The sequence below is a fragment of the Pelophylax lessonae genome (assembly GCF_965119305.1).
Source record: "Pelophylax lessonae genome assembly, chromosome: 11".
In the NCBI taxonomy this organism is placed as follows: domain Eukaryota; kingdom Metazoa; phylum Chordata; class Amphibia; order Anura; family Ranidae; genus Pelophylax; species Pelophylax lessonae.
In genome coordinates, this window is record NC_138778.1 from 236,028,275 (window position 1) to 236,050,145 (window position 21,871).

At 47.0% G+C, this 21,871-nt stretch overlaps 1 protein-coding gene across 3 annotated transcripts in view; it reads right to left on the reverse strand.

Annotated features, from left to right (window-relative positions):
* The window catches only part of TEX2 (testis expressed 2), a 68,535-nt gene that overhangs the window by 10,223 nt on the left and 36,441 nt on the right, over nucleotides 1–21,871 (reverse strand). For all 3 annotated transcript variants that reach the window (XM_082271686.1, XM_082271684.1, XM_082271685.1), the window contains exons 2-8: nucleotides 16,360–17,947; nucleotides 9,898–10,098; nucleotides 7,887–8,190; nucleotides 7,587–7,798; nucleotides 6,230–6,370; nucleotides 2,145–2,244; nucleotides 1,866–1,998 (exon numbers count right to left, since the gene is read on the reverse strand). In XM_082271686.1, coding sequence (XP_082127812.1) covers nucleotides 1,866–1,998; nucleotides 2,145–2,244; nucleotides 6,230–6,370; nucleotides 7,587–7,798; nucleotides 7,887–8,190; nucleotides 9,898–10,098; nucleotides 16,360–17,922 — 2,654 coding nt within the window. In that variant the 5' untranslated portion in view covers nucleotides 17,923–17,947. The remainder of the gene's footprint in view (nucleotides 1–1,865; nucleotides 1,999–2,144; nucleotides 2,245–6,229; nucleotides 6,371–7,586; nucleotides 7,799–7,886; nucleotides 8,191–9,897; nucleotides 10,099–16,359; nucleotides 17,948–21,871) is intronic.

Here is a 21,871-nt window from a genome sequence, read left to right on the forward strand (position 1 = left end):
CAACAAGGTGCGGGAAACTTTCCTCAGAGATTTCCCTCCATAGTGACATGATAACATCACACAGTTGCTGCAGATTTGTCGGCTGCACATCCATGATCTCCCGTTCCACCACATCCCAAAGGTGCTCTATTGGATGAGATGTGGTGAGTGTGGAGGCCATTGGAGGACAGTGACCTCATTGTCATGGTGAAGAAACCAGTGGTGAGATGATTGGAGCTTTGTGACATGGTGCATTATCCTGCTGGGAGGAGCCATCAGAAGATGGGGACACTGTAGTCATAAAGGGATGGACATGGTCAGCAACAATACTCAGGGAGGGGGTGGGGTTTATACCTCTAAAAGGGGTCCAAAGTGTGCCAAGACCCCCCTCACCATTACACCCCCCCTCCCCCACACCCACCCCATTACACCAGCACCACCAGCCTGAACCGTTACCCCTCCTCCCCCACACCATTACACCACCACCCTAAACTATTACCCCCTCCTCCACACCATTACACCACCACCACCAGCCTGAACCATTACCCCCTCCCCTCACCCACACCATTACACCACCACCACCAGCCTGAACTATTACCCCCCCTCCTCCACACCATTACACCACCACCACCAGCCTGAACCATTACCCCCTCCCCTCACCCACACCATTACACCACCACCACCAGCCTGAACCATTACCCCCTCCCCTCACCCACACCATTACACCACCACCACCAGCCTGAACTATTACCCCCCCCCTCCTCCACACCATTACACCACCACCACCAGCCTGAACCATTACCCCCTCCCCTCACCATTACACCACTACCACCAGCCTGAACTATTACCCCCCCTCCTCCACACCATTACACCACCACCACCAGCCTGAACTATTACCCCCCCTCCTCCACACCATTACACCACCACCACCAGCCTGAACCATTACCCCCTCCCCTCACCATTACACCACTACCACCAGCCTGAACTATTACCCCCCCTCCTCCACACCATTACACCACCACCAGCCTGAACCGGTGATACAAGGCAGGATGGATCCATGCGCCAAATTCTGACCCCCCCCCCCCCATCTGAAATCCAGACTCATCAGACCAGGCAAAGTTTTTCCAGTCTTCTATTGTCCAATTTTGGTGATCTGTGCCAATTGTAGTCTCAGTTTCAGAAGCACCCGGTGTGGTCTTCTGCTGCTGTATCCCATCTGCTTCAAGGTTGGATGTATTGTGCATTCAGAGATGGTATCCTGCATACTTTGGGTGTTACGAGTGGTTATTTGAGTTACTGTTGCCTTTCTATCATCTGGAACCAGTCTGCCCATTCTCCTCTGACCTTAACAAGGCATTTTCCTCCACACAACTGCCGCTCGCTGGATATTTTCTCTTTTTCCCCATCATTCTCTGTAATCTCGAGAGATCCCAGAAATCCTCAGACCGGCCGTCTGCCACCAACAATCATGCCACCTTCAAAGCCCCTTCATCCCCATTCTTCCCCATTCTGATGCTGGTTTTGAACTTCAGCAAGTCGTCTTCACCACATCTAGATGCCTAAATGCATTGAGTTGCTGCCATGTGATTGGTCGATTAGCAATTTGTGTCACCAAGCAACTGAACAGGTGTACCTAATAAAGTGGCCGGAGAGAGTTGGCATCTTCTGCTCCCAATAATATCATCAGCTGTAACCTGAATGTTCTGCCATTACATACCCATCATCCTCAGCTCCGGCCAGTATAACCCCCAGCATACATTGCCTAGCACCTTTACTTCCACTGCGAATGATCTACTCCATCTAGAATCTTATGTTACAGCCAGTGACCTCCTGCCTTCCCAGCATCCCCTGCAGCAACAGTAAAGCAAGGATAGAGTATAACTTACCCCTCTTTTCCAGTATCACTGACTTTTATGGCCTCCACAAAAGGCTCTTTCCCCAGTCTGGTCAGGTTCATCTTTGTCTCCAAGGTCATTAGAAATGACCCATTAAAGGAGATCTCCAGGTCAGTCCACAGACCTGTGGGAGAGACATTGGACAATCATGAATGGATTACCTGGCCAATGAAGTCGTTTATCACCACATGCTAGTAACTGGCTATTACTCCACGCTCCCAGACCTAGCACATAGACGCCACTTATAGCACGACATTGTCCCAATCTTACCTCGGTGGTCAATGGTGGGTTTGTAGGCATGAAGGATTTTCGGCAGAGAGAACCCCATATCCAATTCTGTCAGCGTCAACTCATTCATGAAGTACGGCAGCTGCAGAGATACAGGAGGATATGAATATGGTCAGCGTTTAGCATAATAGCATGAATGTGGCTTCAAATGTTTCCCTATAGTATGTGCAGAGCCACAACCTGAGCTCAGACAACCAGGAGCTTCCTCTGAATGCCACCTTCTATACACAAGCCCAGCACTTCTCATTAATACATGAAGTGACATACACTTACCTAAATAACCTAAAACGTTGTAGAGTACGGGACACTAGACGTGTCCAAGTTGTAGAGTACGGGACACTAGACGTATCCAAGTTGTAGAGTACGGGACACTAGACGTGTCCAAGTTGTAGAGTACGGGACACTAGACGTATCCAAGTTGTAGAGTACGGGACACTAGACATATCCAAGTTGTAGAGTACGGGACACTAGACATATCCAAGTTGTAGAGTACGAGACACTAGACGTGTCCAAGTTGTAGAGTACGGGACACTAGACGTGTCCAAGTTGTAGAGTACGGGACACTAGACGTATCCAAGTTGTAGACTACGGGACACTAGACGTGTCCAAGTTGTAGACTACGGGACACTAGACGTATCCAAGTTGTAGACTACGGGACACTAGACGTATCCAAGTTGTAGACTACGGGACACTAGACGTGTCCAAGTTGTAGACTACGGGACACTAGACGTATCCAAGTTTTAGACTACGGGACACTAGACGTATCCAAGTTGTAGAGTACGGGACACTAGACGTGTCCAAGTTGTAGAGTACGGGACACTAGACGTGTCCAAGTTGTAGAGTACGGGACACTAGACGTGTCCAAGTTGTAGAGTACGGGACACTAGACGTGTCCAAGTTGTAGAGTACGGGACACTAGACGTGTCCAAGTTGTAGAGTACGGGACACTAGACGTGTCCAAGTTGTAGAGTACGGGACACTAGACGTGTCCAAGTTGTAGAGTACGGGACACTAGACGTGTCCAAGTTGTAGAGTACGGGACACTAGACGTGTCCAAGTTGTAGAGTACGGGACACTAGACGTGTCCAAGTTGTAGAGTACGGGACACTAGACGTGTCCAAGTTGTAGAGTACGGGACACTAGACGTGTCCAAGTTGTAGAGTACGGGACACTAGACGTGTCCAAGTTGTAGAGTACGGGACACTAGACGTGTCCAAGTTTTAGAGTACGGGACACTAGACGTGTCCAAGTTTTAGAGTACGGGACATATCCAAGTTGTAGAGTACGGGACACTAGACGTAGCCAAGTTGTAGAGTACGGCACACTAGACGTGGCCAAGTTGTAGAGTATGGCACACTAGATGTGTCCAAGTTGTAGAGTACGGGACACTAGACGTGTCCAAGTTGTAGAGTACGGGACACTAGACGTGTCCAAGTTGTAGAGTACGGCACACTAGACGTGTCCAAGTTATAGAGTACGGCACACTAGACGTGTCCAAGTTTTAGAGTACGGGACATATCCAAGTTGTAGAGTACGGGACACTAGACGTGTCCAAGTTGTAGAGTACGGGACACTAGACGTGTCCAAGTTGTAGAGTATGGCACACTAGACGTGGCCAAGTTGTAGAGTACGGCACACTAGACGTGGCCAAGTTGTAGAGTATGGCACACTAGATGTGTCCAAGTTGTAGAGTACGGGACACTAGACGTGTCCAAGTTGTAGAGTACGGGACACTAGACGTGTCCAAGTTGTAGAGTACGGCACACTAGACGTGTCCAAGTTATAGAGTACGGCACACTAGACGTGTCCAAGTTTTAGAGTACGGGACATATCCAAGTTGTAGAGTACGGGACACTAGACGTAGCCAAGTTGTAGAGTACGGCACACTAGACGTGGCCAAGTTGTAGAGTATGGCACACTAGACATGGCCAAGTTGTAGAGTATGGCACACTAGACGTGTCCAAGTTGTAGAGTACGGCACACTAGACGTGTCCAAGTTGTAGAGTACGGCACACTAGACGTGTCCAAGTTGTAGAGTACGGCACACTAGACGTGTCCAAGTTATAGAGTACGGCACACTAGATCTGTCCAAATGAAGGATGGGCAACAAAGCCAAACACCAAACAGGTCAAAAAGGCTCACCAGACTCACAATGACACTTGTAGCACTTTAAGCCCAAAATTGACGACATTAGAGGAGGCCTGAGCATCCACCTGGTAAAATGTAAACATTTGAACAGAAGCTTTGGTGGAATCCTCACCAATCTAAGAAACAGAGGCCAGATGCTGAAAAGTTTCAGAGCAGGACATAGGGGAGGAAGGACAATATCCCAGGTTAAAGGAAGAGTGCAAAAAGTGGTCACCGCCTCCACCTATAACTGGTCTTAGTGTTAAGGAGCACTGGACAGACGCAGATCAAAAAAAAGAAGAGATTTCCAGTCACAACTTACCAACCAGTCAGCGACCAACCGAATTTACCGATCTAACAGTATGCGTTAAAAACAGGGGTTTGGTTGCACACATTTGCAAATACATGCCTAAGCTGCAGTTATAGGTGGAGGCGGTGACCACTTTTTGCATTATTGATATCTATATTGAGCCAGGCAACGCACTGACACCTTTGCCGCCATTGTGCGATGTGCTGGGTGTTCAGTGTGACCCTGTGCCTTTAAGGAAGGGTGGGCTCCCTCTAGTCACCTGTCCTCCATCTATCCCATTAAATGCATGTGCTCTCATTGTAGAGACTCTTTAAATTGTAGAGTTAGGGACTGCAGATCACAGGGTGCCTTGTTGGGGCCTGCAGATTACGCATGTATTTGCAAATGTGTGCTACCAAACCCCTGTTTTTAACGCATACTGTTAGACAGGTCAATTCGGTTGGTCGCTGGCCGGTTGGTAAGTTGTGACTGGAAATCTCCTCGTTTTTTTGATAAAGGAAGAGTGCACCTTCGGTTGGAGGGAGGCTTTAGGCCTCAACAAAACCATGTCCTTAAACAAGAAGGGCTCTTTACAGGAAAAGCTTGCTCAGCGACCCTCTGTCCGGGAGTGATAGCAACATGGTCAGAAATGGGACTGTCTCTAATAGGTTCAAAAGACATATGGAGGGGCCAACGTCTACCCCAAAACCCTCCAGGGGGAGAGGGGGGGGGGAACAGCTACTCACCATACCAGAAACCAGACAGGCACGGCTCCAGACAGAACCCTTGCCATTGAAATAGGGGGCTGTCAGCCAGGAGGAACGCTGCGACTCGGGCCGAGACCCGTCGTATGCAACCTCGCGAGTCGTTTAACTCACAGGCCAGCCCACCTCCATTGGGGCAATGTCGCGGCCGACCTAGTGCGGAGCTGAGGTCTGTGCGGGCTCGCTGGCCAGACAGGGGTGACGACTGGATCTAGATTATCCAGCCTGTCGCCCAGTCCGGCATTTGATTGTAAATCTCACAGGAAAAAAAAGAAGAGGAGAAAAAGAAAAATCTAAAAAGAAAAAAAATTCCAGGACCAGAGATCCCAGCAAGGAAGTAGGTCCTTACTCCTGACTAGGCAGAAAAAACTGAGTACCTATAGCAGGGAGAGGGAGTATTCCCCCTGGGACCACCCATAGGTGTAGCCAGACTTTTTTTCTGCCTAGTGTCCTACTCCTGTAGGGGGCAGTATAACCCAATGATTATGAAGTTTAGGATCGGTGTCCGCCAACGAACGAAATAGAAATGGCTGCAACTTTAAAATGTAACCAATGCTTCAAGTTACAACCATCAGAAAGGGGGGATGCCAGCACCCACACAGCCCAACGCAGATTTTATGTGATGATATGCTACCCTGGGCGTGAATTAAGGCCTTCCACCCTGTAAATCACTGCTGAAGCTCTGCAGGCAAGAATAAAAAGGAGGATATACTTCATCCTGGCTTCTCACTTCACTATGGGATACCCCCACAGGGGTCCTAAAGGACCAGGCCTGACAGCAGAACACATCTTGACATAGAAGACAAGGACCTGTATGTTGGGCTCCACGTAGCCCCAAAGCCTTATGGGTCATCTTGATTCTCTTTGTATGTATGTCTTATACCCACCTTTATCTTACTCAGCTTCATCTGAATCTTCTTAGATACAAAGTCTGACCAATACTTTTCTCCTAGAAAGTCCCAGAAGACGCGTCCAAGCAGAGCATTCACCCAGGCCTGTGGTTCTCCGTCCTCCATCACTATGCCAGTCTGTGAACAGACACAAATCACAGCATAGGTCACAATCAATTCCTCACCTGACCAGACATGGCTGCTATCACTGGATACAGATAGGAACGCATACTGCAAGGATCAGCCCTGCACCACAATCCCCATCCTCTGCAATGGGAACCCATACTGCAATTCCCCATCCTCTGCAGTGGGAACCCATACTGCAAGGATCAGCCCTGCACCACAATCCCCATCCTCTGCAATGGGAACCCATACTGCAATTCCCCATCCTCTGCAGTGGGAACCCATACTGCAATTCCCCATCCTCTGCAGTGGGAACCCATACTGCAATTCCCCATCCTCTGCAGCGGGAATGCATACTGCAAGGATCAGCCCTGCACCCAATTCCCCATCCTCTGCAGTGGGAACGTATACTGCAAGGATCAGCCCTACACCCAATTCCCCATCTTCTGCAGTGGGAACGCATACTGCAAGGATCAGCCCTGCACCGAAATCCCCTTCCTCTGCAGTGGGAACCCATAATGCAATTCCCCATCCTCTGTAGTGGGAACGCATACTGCAAGGATCAGCCCTGCACCGAAACCCCCTTCCTCTGCAGTGGGAACGTTTACTGCAAGGATCAGCCCTGCACCACAATCCCCATCCTCTGCAGTGGGAACGTATACTGCAAGGATCAGCCCTGCACCCAAATCCCCATCATGCGCAGTGGGAACCCATACTGCAAGGATCAGCCCTGCACCACAATCCCCATCCTCTGCAGTGGGAACGTATACTGCAAGGATCAGCCCTGCACCTAATTCCCCATCCTCTGTAGTGGGAACATATACTGCAAGGATCAGCCCTGCACCCAAATCCCCATCCTCTGTAGTGGGAACGTATACTGCAAGGATTAGCCCTGCAACCAAATCCCCCATCCTCTACAGTGGGGACCCATACTGCAAGGATCAGCCCTGCACCCAAATCCCCATCCTCTGCAGTGGGGACCCATACTGCAAGGATCAGTCCTGCACCAAAATCCCCATCCTCTGCAGTGGGAACGTATACTGCAAGGATTAGCCCTGCAACCAAATCCCCCATCCTCTACAGTGGGGACCCATACTGCAAGGATCAGCCCTGCACCCAAATCCCCATCCTCTGTAGTGGGGACCCATACTGCAAGGATCAGCCCTGCACTGAAATCCCCATCCTCTGCAGAGTATAGACCCCCTCAGCTTGTCTGCAGAGCCCATCTCACCTTCTTGGCAGCAGTAGGGCTGCTGTTAACGCTTGGTACCGGGCTTTCCTCAGGGCTCTTCTCCTCTTGTGGAATACATTGTGCCATGTAAACATTGTAATCCAGAGGCATTTTCTGCTTCACGCTCCCTGGAAGCTCCTTACTCCGTGGCTGGGACATCACCTCATCCATACTACTCTTACTGCTACTCCGGCTGTGTGTTAGCAGGAGACCTAAGGAGACAAAACAAGGGCTGACAACATTGGGGAGGGGGAGGGGTGTATAATATTTAGGAGAAATACATCAGACAGAATATATTACCTGATTTTATGACCGGAGTCCCACCACCTTTTTTTGGTTCGGTTTTCATTTTGGAGGCGAGAAGAAACTTTTGGAACCATTCTTCCTTTTCTCGGCCAGTCCTACCAAACAGGTACAAAACTTCTTCCTTATTGCAAAGCAGCTTTCCGCCATCTTGTAAGGAACCGTCTCCTTTCTCCTCACTGCTGTTCTTTTCTACCTGAGCTTTGGACATGAAATCTTCCTGGTGGGCGAGTTCCAGACAGATGGGGTACTTCTTGTTCCACATCCGCTTACGTGCCAGGCTCCTGGGCTCCAGACTCACCTACCCAAAATACAAATGGAGGTCTGAATGTCACCAGCATACTATGAATGTATTATTCTGAAATCTTCAGGGGGGGTCAGGCCTTTCCACAGCATATGTACAAGTATGGCATAAAGTTAGAGCCACACCGCCCTTCTAACTTACATATATAATGGGGGGTACTAAGGGTTTTCTCCACTCCCTCAAGTCTGTTGATTGGACTTGGAACTGCCTTTACACTAATGACTTCCTAACCAACACCATCTTCCTTCAGAGTGACCATCTGTACGCCCTCCGACACCGTCTTCCTTCACAGTGACCATCTGTACATCCTCCGACACCGTCTTCCTTCACAGTGACCATCTGTACATCCTCCGACACCGTCTTCCTTCACAGTGACCTTCTGTACATCCTCCGACACCGTCTTCCTTCACAGTGACCATCTGTACATCCTCCGACACAGTCTTCCTTCACAGTGACCATCTGTACATCCTCCGACACCGTCTTCCTTCACAGTGACCATCTGTACATCCTCCGACACCGTCTTCCTTCACAGTGACCATCTGTACATCCTCCGACACCATCTTCCTTCACAGTGACCATCTGTACATCCTCCGACACCGTCTTCCTTCACAGTGACCATCTGTACATCCTCCGACACCGTCTTCCTTCAGAGTGACCATCTGTACATCCTCCGACACCGTCTTCCTTCACAGTGACCATCTGTACATCCTCCGACATCGTCTTCCTTCACAGTGACCATCTGTACATCCTCCGACACCGTCTTCCTTCACAGTGACCATCTGTACATCCTCCGACACCGTCTTCCTTCAGAGTGACCATCTGTACATCCTCCGACACCGTCTTCCTTCACAGTGACCATCTGTACATCCTCCGACACCGTCTTCCTTCACAGTGACCATCTGTACATCCTCCGACACCGTCTTCCTTCACAGTGACCATCTGTACATCCTTCGACACAGTCTTCCTTCACAGTGACCATCTGTACGTCCTTCACTCACTGCACATACGCTATGGTACCAGGCAAGAGAAGACAGTACCTCCGCTGGCTGGACATTAATGTACACTATGGTACCAGGCAGGGGAAGACAGTACCTCCTCTCACTGGACATCAATCTTTACTATGGTACCAGCCAGTAGAAGACAGGAACTCCATTAAATGGACAATGATGTACACTATGGTACCAGGCAGGAGAAGACAGGACCTCCCCTCACTGGTCATTCATATACACTATGGTACCAGGCAGGAGAAGACAGGACCTCCCCTCACTGGTCATTCATATACACTATGGTACCAGGCAGGAGAAGACAGGACCTCCCCTCACTGGTCATTCATATACACTATGGTACCAGGCAGGAGAAGACAGGACCTCCCCTCACTGGTCATTCATATACACTATGGTACCAGGCAGGAGAAGACAGGACCTCTGCTCACTGGACATCGATGTACACTATGTTACCAGGCAAGAGAAGACAGGAACTCCTCTCACTGGATATCAATGTTCATTATGGTACTAGGCAGGAAAAGACAGTAGTTGGGTCTTGGACTCTATCACAAAGAGATTGTATATTGCAGTCACTGTGCCAATATATTTGGATTGATGGACCAATACCAGGATGCCTGAGGTCAGTAGACAGAAAGAACTGCTCACCGAGTCATATCTCAGCATCTGGTCTTGGTTCTGCCTGTACAAACAGTGGACTCACCTTGCAGTCTACCAAGTCGTAGATCTTCTGGCTTACAAAGACCTCTTCGGGTTTGGACTCGTTGTAGCTGGCTCTCCGTGAGATGTTTTTGTTGGGTTTGGAGATACGCAACGTGGAGCCTTCCAAACGAACAAACACAGAAGATGTAAGGGTAGCGTGATAGGTCTCTGGGTCATAATTCTGGATCTCGTTCATCCATCCCTAGGGAGGAGACAGACAAAAACCAAGTGAAGGAGCATCATGAGAAGTACTACCACCAACAATAAGAATGAAGTACTGAGGCAGGAAAAGATATTTGAGGACCATCCATCATGAAGGCACCACCTGGAGAAAGGTCTGTCAGCTCTCATTCCTTTAGTGTACAGCGGGGAAAATAATGATTTTGTAAGTTTGCCCACTTACAAAGAAATGGGGGTGTATAATTTTTATCATAAGTTTATTTTATATGAGCGACAGAATATCAACCAAAATCCAGAAAAACACATGATACAAATTACATAGTTACATAGTGAGGTTGAAAAAAGACAGTCCATCCAGTTCATCCTATGATGTGTGTTTGCTGTTAACCGTACATTGTATACCCCCCTGTATGTTGTACATTGTATACCCCCTGTATGTTGTACATTGTATACCCCCTGTATTGTTGTACATTGTATACCCCCTATATGTTGTACATTGTATACCCCCTGTATGTTGTACATTGTATACCCCCTGTATGTTGTACATTGTATACCCCCTGTATGTTGTACATTGTATACCCCCTGTATGTTGTACATTGTATACCCCCTGTATGTTGTACATTGTATACCCCTGTATGTTGTACATTGTATACCCCCTGTATGTTGTACATTGTATACCCCCTGTATGTTGTACATTGTATACCCCCTGTATGTTGTACATTGTATACCCCCTGTATGTTGTACATTGTATACCCCCTGTATGTTGTACATTGTATACCCCCTGTATGTTGTACATTGTATACCCCCTGTATGTTGTACATTGTATACCCCTGTATGTTGTGGTTTTTAAGGTGTCCATCTAATAGTTTTTTGAAACTATCGATGCTCCCTGCTGATACGACTGCTTGTGGAAGAGAATTCCACATCCTTACCGCTCTGACAGTAAAGAAGTCTTTATGCCGTTTAAGGTTAAACCGCCTTTCCTCTAGTTTTTGTGAGTGGCCACGTGTCTTATTGTATTCCCTTTCTCTGAATAGTTTGTTCCTTATGCTAGGGTCACCAGTACATTTGTACATTGATATCATATCCCCCCTCAATCGTCTCTTCTCCAGAGAGAATAGGTTCAGTGCTTGTCGTCTTTCCTCATAGCTGATGCCCTCCATTCCCCTAATTATTTTTGTTATAGAGTTGCAGTTCAGTGAGTAAAATAAGTATTTGATCCCCAAGCAAAACATGACTTAGTGGTGGAGAAACCCTTGTTGACAAGCACAGAGGTCAGACGTTTCTTGTAGTTGGAAACACAGAGGTCAGACGTTTCTTGTAGTTGGAAACACAGAGGTCAGACATTTCTTGTAGTTGGTGACCAGGTTTCCAAACATCTCAGGAGGGATTTTGGTTCACTCTTCTTTACAGATCTTCTCTAAATCCTTAAAGTTTCTTGGCTGTCGCTTGGCAACTAAAAGTTTCAGCTCCCTCCATAAATTTTCTATAGGATTAAGGTCTGGAGACTGACTAGGCCACTCCATGACCTTAATATGCTTCTTCTTGAGCCACTCCTATGTTGCCTTGGTGGTATGTTTTGGGTCATTGTCATGCTGGAAGACCCACCCATGACCCATCTTCAGTGTTCTGGCTGAGGGAAGAAGGTTCTCATCCAAGATTTTACAATACATGGCCCCATCCATCGGCTCCTCAATGCAGAAAAGTTGGCCTGTACCTTTAGCAAAGAAACAGCCCCAAAGAATCGTTTCCACCTCCATGCTTGACTGTAGAGATGGTGACTGTAGGGATGGTGACTGTAGAGACGGTGACTGTAGGGATGGTGACTGTACGGAAGGTGGCTGTAGGGACGGTGACTGTAGGGACGGTGACTGTAGGGACGGTGACTGTAGGGACGGTGACTGTAGGGACGGTGACTGTAGGGATGGTGACTGTAGGGAAGGTGACTGTAGGGAAGGTGACTAGGGACGGTGACTGTAGGGACAGTGACTGCAGGGTCGGTGTTCTTAGGGATCATAGTCAGCATTTTTCTTTCTCCAAACAGGGCGAGTCGAGTGAATGCCAAAGAGCTTAATTTTGGTCTCATCTGACCACAGCAATTTCTCCCAATCCTTCTCTGTATAATTTAGATGTTCATTGGCAGACTTCAGACGTTCTGTACATGTGCCTTCCTGAGGAGGGGGACCTTGTGGTTGCTGAAGGATTTCAATCCATGGCGGCATGTTGTGTTACCAATGGTTGTTGGTGACTGTGGTCCAACTGCCTTGAGATCATTCACAAGCTCCTCCCGTGTAGTTCTGGACTGATCTCACACTTTTCTCATGACCATCCTCACCCCATGAGGAGAAATCTTGCATGGAGCTCCAGACCGAGGACCATAGATGGTTATTTTGGATTTCTTCCATTTGCGAATAATGGCTCCAAAAGTTGTCCCTTTTCCACCAAGCTTCTTGCTGATGGTCTTGTAGCCCATTCCAGCCTTGTGCCGTTCTACAATCTTCTCCCTGACATCCTCTGACAGCTCTTTGGTCTTCCCATGATGGTGAGCTGTGATTGGAGGAAAGAGATTCTGTGGGCGGGTGTCTTCTATACACATAAGGAGTTCTCATTAGGAGCTCTTACATTGACAGGACTAATCTGTGACCACATGAGCCCCTACTGTAGCCAGTCTGTGGGGGGCGGAGTTATTGTTGGTTGGTTGGGGATCAAATACCTATTTTACTCACTGAACTGCAACTCCTTTTATAACATTTGTATCATGTGATTTTTCTGGATTTTTGGTTGATATTCTGTCTCTATCATATAAAATACACCTATGATAAAAATTATACACCCGCCATTTCTATGTAAGTGGGCAAACTTACACAATCTGCAGGGGATCAAATCATTATTTTCCCTGCTGTATGAAGAATGAAGAAGGGAGCCAATGGGTCAGCTGAAGGACACCTTCCAGCATTGGCTTACCTCAGGGATAACCAGTATAAAAATTGGAAGACGTTTCCAGACTATTGATCTTTCCATTGCCAGGAGTGGACGGTCATGTTCTGCCTCCTTCCACAGATGTGATGTCATTGTGTATTCAGGCTGTCCTGTGTTCACTAGACATCGTCCAGGCTCACTCAAATGCGCTTCTGGTAGACATACATACATTCCCATAGACACTCCTAAACCTTGTGGACGGCCTTCCCAGAAGAGTTGAAGCTGTTATAGCTGCAAAGGGTGGAGCCAACTCAATATTTAACCCTACGGACTGAGACTGGGTTGCCATTAAAGTTCATGTGTGTGTAAAGCCAGGCGTCCCAATACTTTTGGAAATATAGTGTATGTTAGATAGAACAATTTGCTCTGCCAATCCAGCATTTGTCATGGTTTGCCCATTCCCCTCGGTGACACTAATTGTGGAGCGGCCATATGATGTTTGTGGCCCTCAAATCTTCCCATCTGGGTGTCAGCAATCCTCCCGTATCCACGTGGCACTTGTATGTGTGGAGAAAAGCAGGACTGTGAGAGGTGGTGGTGGAGTTACACCGGGGGGGGGGCTATTATGGCGGACGTCATTAGCAGAGATCCCGGGAATGTATAGGGGCACGGTGATCTACTAATGGTTATTGGGAGCAAACTTATCATCATCACGGCAGTGGGGGGGGGGGGGGGTATTGTAAATAACATTTATGAAAAGGGTTGTCTGGGTGATGAGGGCACACTGCCCAATACAGGTGAGCTGGGAAGGTAAATGTCTAACCTCAATCCTCCAGTAACCCAGGCAGCCAATCAGAAATCAGCGCCATCTACATTTATTGGACTGGTGGTTTCTAGATTACGGCGCAGTTCTGCTCTATTGTTGGGTTTTATTTTCCTCCAATCTCACAAATTTTTATTGATCACGATCATGAATCAGGCAGAATGCTTGGTGATCTCTTTGGGTTCCATCCAAGCATTATTACAGAGAGTGGTGATCTATGGGTTCCATCCAATCTCCATAATAATGCTTGGATGGAACCCATAGAAATCACCAACCTCCGTAATAATGCTTGGATGGAACCCATAGAAATCACCAATCTCTGTAATAATGCTTGTATGGAACCCATAGAGATCACCAATCTCTGTAATAAAGCTTGGATGGAACCCATAGAGATCACCAATCTCCGTAATAATGCTTGGATGGAGCCCATAGAGATCACCAATCTCCGTAATAATGCTTGGATGGAGCCCATAGAGATCACCAATCTCTGTAATAATGCTTGGATGGAACCCATAGAGATCACCAATCTCCGTAATAATGCTTGGATGGAGCCCATAGAGATCACCAATCTCCGTAATAATGCTTGGATGGAGCCCATAGAGATCACCAATCTCTGTAATAATGCTTGTATGGAACCCATAGAGATCACCAATCTCTGTAATAAAGCTTGGATGGAACCCATAGAGATCACCAGTCTCTGTAATAATGCTTGGATGGAGCCCATAGAGATCATCAATCTCCGTAATAATGCTTGGATGGAGCCCATAGAGATCACCAGTCTCTGTAATAATGCTTGGATGGAGCCCATAGAGATCACCAATCTCCGTAATAATGCTTGGATGGAACCCAAAGAGATCACCAATGTAATAATGCTTGGATGGAACCCATAGAGATCACCAATCTTTGTTTTAATGCTTGGATGGAACCCATAGAGATCACCAGTCTCTGTAATAATGCTTGGATGGAACCCATAGAGATCACCAATCTCCGTAATAATGCTTGGATGGAACCCATAGAGATCACCAATCTCCGTAATAATGCTTGGATGGAACCCAAAGAGATCACCAATGTAATAATGCTTGGATGGAACCCATAGAGATCACCAATCTTTGTTTTAATGCTTGGATGGAACCCATAGAGATCACCAATCTCTGTAATAATGCTTGGATGGAACCCATAGAGATCACCATTCTCTGTAATAATGCTTGGATGGAACCCATAGAGATCACCAATCTCCGTAATAATGCTTAGATGGAACCCATAGAGATCACCAATCTTTGTTTTAATGCTTGGATGGAACCCATAGAGATCACCAGTCTCTGTAATAATGCTTGGATGGAACCCATAGAGATCACCAATCTCCGTAATAATGCTTGGATGGAACCCATAGAGATCACCAATCTCCGTAATAATGCTTGGATGGAACCCATAGAGATCACCAATCTCTGTAATAATGCTTGGATGGAACCCATAGAGATAACCAATCTCCGTAATAATGCTTGGATGGAGCCCATAGAGATCATCAATCTCCGTAATAATGCTTGGATGGAACCCATAGAGATCACCAATCTCCGGAATAATGCTTGGATGGAACCCAAAAGAGATCACCAATGTAATAATGCTTGGATGGAACCCATAGAGATCACCAATCTCTGTAATAATGCTTGGATGGAACCCATAGAGATCACCAATCTCCGTAATAATGGTTGGATGGAACCCATAGAGATCACCAGTCTCTGTAATAATGCTTGGATGGAACCCATAGAGATCACCAATCTCTGTAATAATGCTTGGATGGAACCCATAGAGATCACCAATCTCCGTAATAATGCTTGGATGGAACCCATAGAGATCACCAATCTCTGTAATAATGCTTGGATGGAGCCCATAGAGATCACCAATCTCCGTAATAATGCTTGGATGGAACCCAAAGAGATCACCAATGTAATAATGCTTGGATGGAACCCATAGAGATCACCAATCTTTGTTTTAATGCTTGGATGGAACCCATAGAGATCACCAGTCTCTGTAATAATGCTTGGATGGAACCCATAGAGATCACCAATCTCCGTAATAATGCTTTAGGTACACAGAAGAAGCATGTGACGGCTAAGGATGTTAGCCGGTGAATAACCCCCCTCCCCCCCAGTAAGGCGGTAGAGTGTAGTATATTATTTGGGTGGAGAACAGCAATAAACATGACACACAAATAACTGATAAGATAAAAACGCATCAATAAACCTGGAAGCTGCCATCCCCCCACCCCCCACTCACAAGTGTCCCAGAGAACTCTGCACAGGAATCTACAATGGCTGCTATGGGAGGTGCACCGAGGCACCGGCACACACAATCTGCTATCCTCACACATATATTGAGGAAAACTAGGGATAGAGTCTTCTTCCTAGGAGCTAACAATGGACCCAATACAGCTTCGGTGTGTTCCCCGATTCCACTCACTGGGAAGACCCTGCATAGATGTTACCACAGTGCAATCACATGGGCTGCTCCTATCTGACCAACAAACACTAAAGAGCGACTTACTTTCAGTATTTCCGGCTCACTGATTCTCAGGGGTTCTACAGTTGACAGGCGAAGAAAGAGACTCTGGTTTAGGCGGCAAGAGCGTGGAGATGCGAAAAGCCAAATGATACCAAGAGCAGCCATGAATCCGAAGGCAATTCCCAGGCAGAGTCCAGAGATGTAGCTGGGAAGGGGTAGTATAAAATATCCAAACACTAACACCACCAGGAAATAGAGCATCTGCACCGGAATGTCGGAGCGTTCCACATATACATCCAATGCTTCTTCAGAAAGAGAACCAATCCTGACCTGCTCCTCAGAGTCCTCCACATCCTGATACTCCTCGGTTTCCTCTTCAAAATCAAAGTCTTCAGCGTAGAGCTCCGTGAACTCCTCATCCTCTTTGCTGGCCAGCGCAGACAGAGAACATTTCTCCAGAGCTAAGGCTGAGGATTTGAATCCAGTATCCTTGTTGGTCAACGTTGCCCCAAGATCCTTTCTGTCTTCCATGGAATTTCCGGTCTTCTCATCTTTCAGCTGGCTGGACTCGCAGGTGGAGGAATCCGCCTCTGCATCTCCTTCCTCCTCCTTGATGCTGTAGTTGTTGTTGTTCTCCAGGTGGCCATTAAGACTGGAGAGGTTGGAGAGCTCAGACGCACTTGAGGATAAGGCTTTGGGCCTGTAGCTTAAAGGCTCCTCTCCCATAATTTTACTGAGAAGCTGGAAAGGTTCGTAGATGACCTCAGAGAAGCGTCTTTTAGTGTCCTCGATTTTAGCCTCCACTTCAGTTACCTTAAAGAAGGAACGGCCATCAGAAGGGGAGGTAATAGGAGAAGAAGGGGCAGTTTTAGAGTCACCTCCAGTAACTCGCGGCTGGGTAAATTGTTTGAACAAATGTAAATTTAGCTTGGAGTCGAGTGGCCTGTGAGGAAAGGAGTCTGGATCCTGTTTAGAGGTGTCAGAGGACAATGATTTTACTAGTGTTTTCATTAATTTCCGGTGCCGTGTCGGCGGTGTGGGCTCCTTTGGCTCTACCTCAGTAGAGAGGGATTTAACTAAACTCAGAAATGGCTTTGTGCCCGAGATGGATGAAGATGACGACAAAGCGAGGGCTTTGGATGGAGAAGAGACTTTTACTGGCCTCTGTTCCAGGTTGGATGAAGTGGCATCTAGACTCTGCTGGGAAGTTGACGTTGACAAGGATGATGGCACATCATCGGACACTGTGGATGAAGAAGCTTCAGCGGCACTGACAGTGTTCCCAGTTGGCTTAGCGGTAGACAGTGATGTTGGCTTTGATGTCTCTATTACGGCCATGCTGGAGGAGGTAGCAGGATCGGGTATCAAGTCTGTGGGGGTTTCAAAGTACAGGTCCTCTTTGGCTTCCACTGCTGTAACAATGTTCTGGTCATCCAGGTCTTCACTGAGTGTTTCTTCTTCTTCTTCCTCTTCCTTCCCAATAGCCGAGAAGCGAATAGTGATGTTTTCTCGGGAAATGGAGCGCTGGACCTCCACTTTGGGAGTAGTGGCTTTGGCAGAGGACTGTTTTGATTTGTCTCCATGGCTGCCGTCCAGACTGGTCATTGCAGTCTCACCCGTTTTTCAGCACCTGCGGAGGAGGAGCACACACGGTTATGTCCTAATAAACAGGAACTACACAACAGGATTCTACAAACACGAGATATAGAGGAGGGGTGGTATACAGCTGCCCTAGAAGACCTCATACATGCCAGGATTCGGGACTAGGATCAATAATTCCGTCATTCACATAATTAACCTGACCGCTGAATAAAAGACACGGCAAATACTACAGATCAACCCCCATCAGACATACCTGTATTCCATGTCACAGCACCCGTCTATGTGAAGGGACATTCCATACACAAGTCATACTCTACTGATTGCTGGAGGCATCTCTGAGGATATTACAGGTTTGAACACTCTGTGCAATCTTTACTCTCTATTTCCAGGCTCTGTTCTCATCTGTCTTGAAGTCTCACTCCTCCAGCTGTAACAGAGGGGCATTGTGTGTATCCATGATCCCCCTCTCATATTTCTCCATAAAACAGAATCTATTATGGGGTGTCCCGAAAGCTCAGTGCAGAGATATACACAACCCCTGATCAGGTGACTGAACTCTTCAGCCTCCAGCAACACCAAGGAGGTCTGCAGAGGAAGTGTGACCCTTCAGAGGAAGGTGGGACCCTTCAGAGGAAAGTGGGACCCTTCAGAGGAAAGTGGGACCCTTCAAATGTCTCTCGGATGGGAATGTGAGAGTTCAGGGACAGTGCTGAGCTTCAGCACCGAGCCATGGCAGGTCAGGGGGTGTGGCGGCTACCTGGTCACATGGTTTGTAGGGAAAACTTGTTTTTCTGGATTGGTGGGGTATTTCCTTCATATTAGTGAATAACATTTGGAAGTACGATGAACAGGTGGAACACCGACACTCATCCTGCTTCCGGGTCTTGTGCTGTGTGTACAACGTGATGATGAAATTCTGCAAGCAGTGATTTGCTGACATGAACTGTGTGTGTGCGCATTTATATATATATATATATATATATATATATACACACACACATATACACATACATATATACATATACACATACATACACACACAGTGCCTTGCGAAAGTATTCAGCCCCCTTGAACTTTTCAACCTTTTGCCACATTTCAGGCTTCAAACATAAAGATATAAAACTGTAATTTTTTGTGAAGAATCAACAACAAGTGGGACACAATCATGACGTGGAACGAAATTTATTGGATATTTCAAACTTTGTTAACAAATAAAAAACTGAAAAATTGGGCGTGCAAAATGATTCAGCCCCTTTTACTTTCAGTGCAGCAAACTCTCTGCAGAAGTTCAGTGAGGATCTCTGAATGATCCAATGTTGACCTAAATGACTAATGATGATAAATAGAATCCACCTGTGTGTAATCAAGTCTCCGTATAAATGCACCTGCACTGTGATAGTCTCAGAGGTCCGTTTAAAGCGCAGAGAGCATCATGAAGAACAAGGAACACACCAGGCAGGTCTGAGATACTGTTGTGGAGAAGTTTAAAGCCGGATTTGGATACAAAAAGATTTCAAAGCTTTAAACATCCCAAGGAGCACTGTGCAAGCGATAATATTGAAATGGAAGGAGTATCAGACCACTGCAAATCTACGAAGACCTGGCCGTCCCTCTAAACTTTCAGCTCATACAAGGAGAAGACTGATCAGAGATGCAGCCAAGAGGCCCATGATCACTCTGGATGAACTGCAGAGATCTACAGCTGAGGTGGGAGACTCTGTCCATAGGACAACAATCAGTCGTATACTGCACAAATCTGCCCTTTATGGAAGAGTGGCAAGAAGAAAGCCATTTCTTAAAGATATCCATAAAAAGTGTCATTTAAAGTTTGCCACAAGCCACCTGGGAGACACCAAACATGTGGAAGAAGGGGCTCTGCTCAGATGAAACCAAAATCAAACTTTTTGGCAACAATGCAAAACGTTATGTTTGGCGTAAAAGCAACACAGCTCATCACCCTGAACACACCATCCCCACTGTCACACATGGTGGTGGCAGCATCATGGTTTGGGCCTGCTTTTCTTCAGCAGGGACAGGGAAGATGGTTAAAATTGATGGGAAGATTGATGGAGCCAAATACAGGACCATTCTGGAAGAAAACCTGATGGAGTCTGCAAAAGACCTGAGACTGGGACGGAGATTTGTCTTCCAACAAGACAATGATCCAAAACATAAAGCAAAATCTACAATGGAATGGTTCACAAATAAACATATCCAGGTGTTAGAATGGCCAAGTCAAAGTCCAGACCTGAATCCAATCGAGAATCTGTGGAAAGAACTGAAAACTGCTGTTCACAAACGCTCTCCATCCAACCTCACTGAGCTTGAGTTGTTTTGCAAGGAGGAATGGGCAAAAATGTCAGTCTCTCGATGTGCAAAACTGATAGAGACATACCCCAAGCGACTTACAGCTGTAATCGCAGCAAAAGGTGGTGCTACAAAGTATTAACTTAAGGGGGCTGAATAATTTTGCACGCCCAATTTTTCAGTTTATTTGTTAAAAAAGTTTGAAATATCCAATAAATTTCATTCCACTTCATGATTGTGTCCCACTTGTTGATTCTTCACAAAAAAATTATAGTTTTATATCTTTATGTTTGAAGCCTGAAATGTGGCAAAAGGTTGCAAAGTTCAAGGGGGCCGAATACTTTCGCAAGGCACTGTATATATGTGTGTGTGTAAATATGTATGTATGTATGTATGTATGTATGTATGTATGTATGTATGTATGTATGTATGTATGTATGTACTTAATGAGAAAAAAAAAGAGTAGCAGCTCTTCAATGATGGCTGTCTCTTTGCAGACAATGAAAGGCCCACTCTGTCACCACTCAGTGGGTCTATATCCTGCTGGTGTCCCTCTTATTAAATGTCCCCCTATCTTCCCTGTGCCAGTTATCTCAGAGAACCCATCTATTTCCCATTTATCATCATGTGTGGAGTGGTGATAGAGGAGTCATTAGTAAAGAGAACAGTGAAAGTCTGTCCAACAGGTTTCAGGTGAAAAAGGGTGCTGAGAGAAGGGGGAGCAATGGGTGGTGAAGAAAGGGTTGTTGGAGATACCATGGCTGCCAGAGCAATAAGTGGTGAAGAACGGGTGGTTGGAGATACCATGGGTGTGGGAGCAGTGAGTGGTGAAGAAAAGGTGGTTGGAGATACCATGGGTGTGGGAGCAGTGAGTGGTGAAGGGTGGTTGGAGATAAAATAGGTAGGGGAGCAACGGGTGGTGAAGAAAGGGTGGCTGGAGATACCATGCGTGTGGGAGCAATGGGTGGTGAAAAAGGGGTGGTTGGAGATACCATGGGTGTGAGAACAGTGAGTGGTGAAGAAAGGGTGGTTGGAGATACCATGGGTGCGGGAGCAGTGAGTGGTGAAGAAAGGGTGGTTGGAGATACCATGGGTGCGGGAGCAATGAGTGGAGAAGAAAGGGTGGTTGGAGATACCATGGGTGCGGGAGCAGTGAGTGGTGAAGAAAGGGTGGTTGGAGATACCATGGGTGTGGGAGCAGTGAGTGGTGAAGAAAGGGTGGTTGGAGATACCATGGGTGTGGGAGCAGTGAGTGGTGAAGGGTGGTTGGAGATAAAATAGGTAGGGGAGCAACGGGTGGTGAAGAAAGGGTGGCTAGAGATACCATGCGTGTGGGAGCAATGGGTGGTGAAAAAGGGGTGGTTGGTGATAAAATGGGTGCCGGAGCAATAGGTGGTGAAGAAGGGGTGGTTGGCGATAAAATGGGTGCAGGAGCAATAGGTGATGAAGGGGTGGTTGGCGAAAAAAATGGGTGCAGGAGCAAAAGGTGGTGAAGAATGGGTGGTTGGAGATAGCATGGGTGCGGGAGCAATGAATGGTGGTTGAAGATACCATGGGTGCAAGAGCAATGGGTGGGAAAGAAATGCCTGGAGATAAAATGGGTGCTGAGAGAAGGGGGCTGTGGCAGCAGTGAGTGGTGAAGAAG